General features: G+C 39.1%; 1 protein-coding gene across 2 annotated transcripts in view; it reads left to right on the top strand.

Annotated features, from left to right (window-relative positions):
* Nucleotides 1–790: 790 nt before the first annotated feature.
* The window catches only part of LOC148416368 (uncharacterized), a 40,920-nt gene continuing 33,267 nt past the window's right edge, over nt 791–8,443 (top strand). For both annotated transcript variants that reach the window (XR_015867162.1, XM_088427047.1), the window contains exons 1-2: nt 791–1,305; nt 5,097–5,383. Coding sequence is in view for 1 of the 2 variants with exons in the window: in XM_088427047.1 (XP_088283173.1) it covers nt 933–1,305; nt 5,097–5,383 (660 nt within the window). In the remaining variant the exon portion in view is untranslated. The remainder of the gene's footprint in view (nt 1,306–5,096; nt 5,384–8,443) is intronic.

Genomic DNA, 8,443 nt, shown 5'->3' with positions numbered 1-8,443 from the left:
GTCCTCCCAAGATATTAAGGTGGTTTTCGTCAAGGTAGACAGACAGCGAACAGCAAAATGAGGGCAACTTCTTTAATAGTTGTGTCGTTCTCACTCATTTTTATTTTGTAAAACTGCAAAGCATATATACCAAACGTAAGTCTACATATGCGAAAATTACATCTTACCAAATGTAGACAATGTAGACAACTGTGAAGATTAAATCAAACATACAACCACAAATAATGTTCTCTTCAATATGAAATGCTAATAGGCTAACGCGAAAATGCTAACAAGCCAACACATTCAAAGGCAGCACCGTTTAACATGCTGATATAAACTAACATTAGCCAGCTTATTATCTATAATGACACGAATGACCAACCAAGTCTAACTGTTTTAACTGCTCCAGAACAATTTAATTTACAATATTTTTTGATGTGTGTTTTATTATTATTAGTGTAGTGGCAAAACAGTTAAGGTAGTTTTTTTTTTAAATTTTATTTACAAGTGCCACTCATTCTAACAACTCAGTCGCGCAAATGTCGAAATCGAGCAATAACAAACAGGCGACAGGAATAACACAACATACTCGAGGTATGTAAATAAAAAAAGAATAAAATAAGGCACATTTAATCGACTAATAAACATTTCCCAAGAAGTCATTGTTTTCACAGCTTTCGAGTTTGTGCAATGCTTTAACGTGTCCAGGTAGGCTTTACTGTTAAGGTAGTGGCAAAAAAAGACTCCCTTCGAAACTACGTGAGAGCCGGAGGCGGAAACAGAAAACAAAGAAAACATGGAAGCGGAAATGAAACACGGAATCTTTAGAGAAGCGCACAGTCAGACATTATAAATCGTTAAATTACGTGAGCAGTATGTGGCTACAGTACGGTCGTGTTCCAGATTAAAGTGTCTTTTAATTGTTGGTTCGGTGTACGTTTGGCACAGACATGGGGGCAAGGTACAATAGCGAGGTGACATCGATTGTCGAGCTCACATTTCAGACCATCGTATCCGTCTTTCGGGGCGTCTGGGAGAAACAAGTGCCGACCTTGGCGTGGGAAGAGGCAACGCTCGGCCTTGTGGGCGACCTGAGAGGGCTCGAGCATGATCTGCTGGTTGAGCTTCGTCGGGTGTTCGCCGAGTTGTACGACGAGAACGAGACGCTGAAAGCCAAACTGGACCAGCTGGAGGACGTGATGGAGAGGAAGGCCGGACAACTGGAACAGGAACTACACGTCCGAGTTGGACAGCTCGGCAGGGACATGGAGCAGCTGGAAAAGGAATTAAAGAGCATCAGCGATGGAGGAACAGCGGCAGGAGGTAAAACTCGACACAACATTGCCTACCAGTAGTACTACACGTAAGTACTGAACGAAAAAAAAACGTATTTAAATTAAAATTCATTTTATCGCCCCCCGTGTTGCATTACCAAATAAAACAGAATTTTAGATTAGTCTCAGGTCAATCTGCAGCCGAACAACAATCAGAAGTCTGAATCATACTGCCCTCCCCCCCCACACACACAATCTCTCCGTACTTTGCAAATGGATATAAGTTTTTTTGTAAAGGTTTTACGAACAGGACTTGAACCTGTTATACAGAAAAATGAAGAAATTTCTCAAGTGCAAATACAATATTATGTTTGTTAGTTGTACAGTGTAAATTGTTGAAGTAAGATGAGCCAAATTTTACTCATTTGGTTCTGTAAAATGAAAACATATTCTTTATTTTAGGATCTTCACTATAAAACGAAATTATTACAATGCATTTCTGACAAAGCTTAACAAAATAATGACCTTTCAAAAAATGGTATTGTGCCTCAATTTGCCCCAGGTCTGGGGTAAGATGACCCTCATCAAGGTTGAACCATAACGTGTAAACTTACCAACAAGGGTTTTGTTTTTTTTTAAAGTCGTGAACCTGTGCATTTTTTTTGTAACAATCAGTTTTGAACTAAGAACAACAAACCACCAACAAAAACCTGCTGTTTCAGTACTATCTAGCTACTCAAAATATCTACTCAATATTTCAACTGTCCAGATTGTAGTGAAATATGAATGGGACCAACAATTCATAGTTCACTGCTTGACTTCATTGACTGCTCTCTCCAGCTCTTCTAAGGGTGTCGAGCCCCTGCTTGTTTTCCTCTTATACGTTCTGGGCATGCAACCTGTTATTTTTTTTCTTCTCTATAATGATTAAAATATGATAAACACAGAAAATCAACTGAGCCTTCTTCAGAAAAATGCATTATTACATTGAGGATTCATCTGAATTCTAGTGCCTTATGGGGTAAGTTGAATCACTGACTCAATTCACCCCAAAGCCTTGGGCTCAATTTGCCCCATAGCCACCAATTTGTGAAAAGCAGACTAGCTTATAAAACATAGCTAATATTGAGGTAAGTAATTCAAATGTTTTTATACCTTACAAATACACCAATATTTGTAACATATGATTTTAGTCTCAGATAATCTTGTTTGACATAACTCTCATTTTACTTAAAATGCAGAACATTTACTTTGACAGTCAAAAAACAACTTTTCTAGTAAAGATAGGCTTATCCCCTTTCCAATGTGCTTCCTTTCACTATAACAAGATGGCAATGGTGAGGGCTTCCTGCCATTGTGATCACATGACCACACATAACGCGGTTGCCTCGATACTTACCCAGTGGCTCGTCTTACCCCACTCTCACCTAAGCAACGGTGCAAAAAACTAGTGTCTTGTTTGTGGGCAAGCTGGCATATTGATAAATTATAAAAATGAATCACAAACTGTAACAAATATGGTAGGCATCGGGTTGTGATAACTTATTACCAGCAGGGGTCACCAACGAGGGCATCGAGGGCACCTCTCCAGCATTTTTTTCCCAGTGTAAACCTCTTCCGCTGCACCTGATTCATATGTTGAGCTCATCAGGAAGTTCTGCAGAAGCACGACAACAATCACAATAATTTGACTCAGGTGCAGCGGAGGAGGGTTACACAGAAAAAATGCTGGATTGTTGCCCTCAAGGACTTGAGTTGGTGACCCCTGCCTTACAGGTGCCTGATGTCTTGTGTCTCATATGCCAATAATGTTGCCTTTCGTATCTTGAATTTTCTCGTTAGAGACAAGGCATTTCATAAGCTGAATTTTTCATCAAAAGAGGTCTTCGTAAGTAATGGTACCACTGTATTTATGCTGCTTTTTACTTTGCACACTACTTGTTAAATAGCGTCAACTACTGTAACCTACCATGCCCACACACATTATTTTATTCACCATGCACACTTGCACAATAGTGCATGTATCTGTACATAACTTACCCACTGACAGGTCATACCTATGCTCTGATGCTTATGTGTCGTTTATAAGTTAATTTTGACTTAACTTGGTACATTCTTTTTTGTCATAGTTCTGTTGTCTTGTTTTCTTGCGCAATTTGTCCCACCTGCTGCCCGTGTGTCCCAGCCCCATGTGTCTGCCAATCAGCATTCCCCATCTCTCGTTCTGCCCAGCTGTTTCAAATTTGTCTAATTATTGTCCTGTCTATTTCAGTCCCACCAAGTTACTGTTAGTTGTCGGATCATTGTCTTAAGTTACACCTCACCAGTCGCTTGTCTCACATCATAATCTTTTGCTTGACCCATGTCTTTGTGTCCACCCGCCAGTTAGTTTTTGTTGCAGTGTCACCCGCCCATCTGCATTTTTGGAGTTTTGTTGTTTCTTTTTTCCATGCATTCTGTTCCTGTCTGCCTGTTGCCAATAAATTTGGAATATCGCACCTACGCCCTGCCTTGCAGCCTTCCTGCAACTGTGTCCACCACTTCCGCTATCAAGCCGGCTATCCTCCTTGCCACGCTGCGCCACGTTTTTTTTTTTTTTTTTTTACATAATTCGTGTGGACAGCAAAGTAAGAATTTCATTTTACTGAAAAACTGGTTTCTACACCGCGCACTAGACAATAAACATTTTGAATCTTGAATCTTGCGTCTCAGACAAATTAGGCACCCTCCCATTGAGGGTTTATGATCGATCTTCATCCCAGTCAACTTTGTCTCTGCACATTTGCTAGAGAGCTTGCTTCCCAAGGTGCAACAAAAAGTGCAACAAATCTAACGGGATAATAAATAGAGGCTACAATTTGTGAGCACACCTCATTTTGTCAGTGAATGTGGTTTTACTTGGACTCTGAACTGAAAAGTGTTGGATGTAACATGTCCCTCTACTCCAATAGCTCTCTCCAAATGTAATCCTTAAAAGTCCCTGTCTTGTTCTTTGACTGCAGCACATTCTTTTTCTGGAATGTGCGCCATGACACGTTTGCTGTTTGAAATGAATTTGTTCAATCTTACCAGTCCTGCAAAATATTCTTGACTCTTCACCATAGTTTAAGTTGCATGGCTTTATCTTCACTTTCCACACTTGTCAGACTATCATCCACATAAAAGTCTTATCAGGATGAAATGTCTGGTTTCTTCACTGAACTGATCCAGAGCCAGGTATTTGAAGTCAAAGTCAGCACAGCCAGGGGATAAGGGATTGGTGCTGTATTCATGCAATCATTCTCCCACCACAAGAAGTGTAAATAAGTCTTGGTCTTCCTTTCTTACTTAAAACTCGTGAAACATTTTTTCTGTCTTACACATGACTGCAACATGGCCTTTATGGAAACAACATAGAACACCAATTAGGGCATTTGTCAAATCAGGTCCTGTAAACAGATGGTCATTCAGTGATATTCGTTGGCACTGATCAGAACAGTCAAATGCAACATGTAAAAACACACTATTTTGATTGTTAAATTTGTTAAAAATAACTTATACAGCTGACCCGATATTTATGTTACCCCAACCCCATCTTATGGCAGCTTTTTTTCCACTTGGAATTTGCCTAAAAACGACATCACAGCTGCTCATTCAACCATCAATCGCTTTGCAGGCATCACATAACAAGACAACAGATGAGCAGTGATTATTAACTGAGTCCTGAGCTTTTTGAGAATGTAATACTTATCGTTGCAAATTTGAATAATTTCATTTGCTCGTGTATTGGAAAGAATTAACAACAAGAAGTTATTACGTTGTTAATTTATTCCGTTCTTTCTCTCTGTAAATGTACACTAGTTTCACTGATGTCAGCCTATGTCGACAAGCCTGCCGCTGTCACGGAATTCAGCCTGAGTGTCTCTGAAGCGGGTAATGATGAAGCACTCCTGAGTTCCAATATGGACCCCCAGTCTGCAGTCGCCGCCCCCAATGGGCTTGTTGCAGGAGATTGCCAGTGTGCTGCACAGGAGGCTACCGGGGCAACACTTGTGACGCAACTTGTCCTTCAACCTGCGGTCTCGCCTCAAGATGCTCCAAGTATTGATTTATTCTCCCACAACTTTAAAGAGTTGTCACAGCAACAGGTTAGTCATCTGCAGCATTTGCCTTTAACTCTGAGACACTTAAAAATCAACAAAAAAAAATGTGATGTTTACAATGTCCCTTCATTTGCAGTTTGGACATGCCAAACTGTAAAAGCCCAGCTTGAATAAGATTGGGTCATTTCATCAAATGCCTCCCAATTGACCTTCTCAGAATGTGCAATAGAATTTCTAGTAAAAAGACACTTGATAATGGATAATTATCATCCATAATAATTTTTATTATAATTGTTATTTCTCAGTAAGAATTCCATTCCGTTGTTGTGATACCAATGGAATTCTTACTGAGAAATAACAATTATAATAAAAATTATGTATCACAACAACGGACCATTCTTGGAGGATCCTGGCTAAACCCTAATCTCCAAATAAATCTAAAATCTGTCCCTTCTCAAGCTGGTCTCTTGTGTCCAAAGTCCCCTGACATCATATTACTTAAGTATATTTATTACTTATGTATTGTGGTGTTGCGAGAGGTGTGACAGGGCAGACAGGGTCGCAGAGGTAATATGTTCCAAAAAGAATGTTTATATCCTCACACAAAGTTCAAAGAAACTATCAAAATGGGTGGTCAAAAGACAGTTATCGAAATCAGGTTGGTTCTTAAAGTTTAAAACTACTCTCTTTACAAACTACAAACGAAAAACGTATGATTAGAAATCCAAAAACTTGAAATAAAGTCTGTTCACGGATTCAAAAATTGGTGCACAAGTTCAACTTAAAGCCGTTCAAAAACGGTCAAAGTCCAAATAAAATCTGTTATCACGGCTCTCTGGCTTTGGCTTCAGTGGCACTCTCTTGTTTCACATGTCTCTTCCTCAGCACCACAGTCTCTCCTCCTCAATCAGCCAGGCCAGCTTTTGCTCATAGAAGGGGAAGTAGCGGTCCTCCACTACACGTCCCCTTGTGATGCCACACTATGTATATACAGTGGCCCCCGTGTTACAACGTCCCTGATTTAGTTATTTTCATGTTGCGATGTGGGATACTGAGTTTTTTCATCCCCTTATATTTTCCCGGTTTTGCAACTGTCATGACCCTAGGGGCTTTGGCTGTATTTGTGTTGTTTCGTCTCCATCTGCAGGCGTTTTTAGGTAATTACACTTTTCAGTTGCCGTCCCTACATGCATCACTACAATTCTGCTATTGGTCGACCTTTCCTCATGGAGATAGTTGTCTGCTATTGGTCGGCATCACTTGTTTCAAAATGGCGCAACAATAAAGCTTTGTTCGATTGTGAGTGGTTACAAAACGGTATTTATAGTGCGTTTTACTGCTTAATATGTGTGTGTTTTTATATATATATATATATATATATATATATATATATATATATATATATATATATAAATTTAATAAATATACAAAGGAAAAATGACATTTACCTTTGGGACGACATGACTTGAGCTGGTGGTGGGTGGAGGTGGAGGGGAGCAGAGACAAACCCACAGAATTTATTTTATTTTTTTCTTAAACGAGAACTTTTCTTCAATGAGAACATATCACCGGCGATTTCCTTCTCTTAAATCCAGAATAGAAGAAGCCTCTCCATTTTGTTGTTGACCGAGGTCCGTCCTGACAAGGAAAAGTCTTGCCCTTAGAAGACTTGCTTGCTTTCATAGCTTCCTTGTTATTGAAAATTGTACCGATTTGGCGAGTGGTTATGGCCATACTCACTAGCAAGGTTAACTATGCTTGCGCCTCCTTCATATTTTTTTATTATCTCATGCTTCTCTTGTCATCATCCTCTTACTTCTTCCTTTACCGCCACTTACAATTTTAGAAGCCATGTCTAAGAGATAAAGTTTGCAAAGTCTTCACAACACACCGACCAACTCGTGCCCTCAAGCTAGATGAAGGCGTTCGGCCAATAGCATATTGGCATTTCTGTGATTGACGTGACGCCGGCCAATAGCATATCCGCATCTCCGTGACTGAGACCTTAATCGACCAATAGCGTATCGGCATCTCCGTGACTGAGACCGTGACTGTGACCTTATAAGAGCAATAGCATATCGGCGTTTCCATGACGAGCAAGAAAAGTTGTTTTTGTTGATGCAGCAAAGTGGAAAAAAAACGCTGCGGTCCACGTCGTAAGATGAAAAGTACGTAAAACGGGGTTCGTAAACCAGGGGCCCACTGTATATATATATATATATATATATATATATATATATATATATATATATATATATATATGTATATGTGTGTGTGTGTATGTGTATATATATGTGTATATATATGTGTGTGTGTGTATATATATGTATGTATATATATATATATATATATGTGTGTGTATATATATATATATATATATATATATGTATATATATATGTGTGTATATATATATATATATATATATATATATATATGTGTGTGTGTGTGTGTATATATATGTGTATATATATGTGTGTGTGTGTATATATATGTATGTATATATATATATATATATATATATATGTGTGTGTATATATATATATATATATATATGTGTGTGTGTATATATATATATATATATATATATATACACACATATACAGTGGGCCCCCGGGTTACGAACTTAATCCGTTCAGCGGCTACGCTCGTATCTCGAATTGCTCGTATAGCGGGCAATCCAAACCCATGTTAATTCGTGAATGCGTGCAACGCGCGCAGAAGCCTTAGGTAAAATCATCACGGTGTGTACATATATAAATATTAAGTGACATAATCTACTGTACAGTTGCATTAAATAACAAATACAAAGGAAAAATGACTTTTACCTTTGGAAAGACGTGACTTGTGCTGAGATAAGCAGAGATGAGCAGAGATGAATGCTCGAAGTCAATACAGTAAATCAGATATGCTATTGGTCTTACAATGTCACAGTAACGTTTTCAGTCAGGGTTTTCTCTACTTCCTTCCATCCCAACCAGCTGTGCCATCAAGCTAGATAAAGGCGTTCGGCCAATAGCATATCGGCACTTCTGTGATTGACGTGTGACGCCGGCCAATAGCATCTCCGTGAGTGAGACCGGGTGACCTTAATCGACCAATAGCAT

This window comes from Hippichthys cyanospilos, chromosome 11, assembly GCF_059441005.1.
Source record: "Hippichthys cyanospilos isolate Australia breed blue-spotted pipefish chromosome 11, RoL_Hcya_1.0, whole genome shotgun sequence".
Taxonomy (NCBI): Eukaryota; Metazoa; Chordata; class Actinopteri; order Syngnathiformes; family Syngnathidae; genus Hippichthys; species Hippichthys cyanospilos.
The sequence above is the reverse complement of the archived record's forward strand: the minus strand, read 5'-3'. Positions and strand labels throughout refer to the sequence as shown.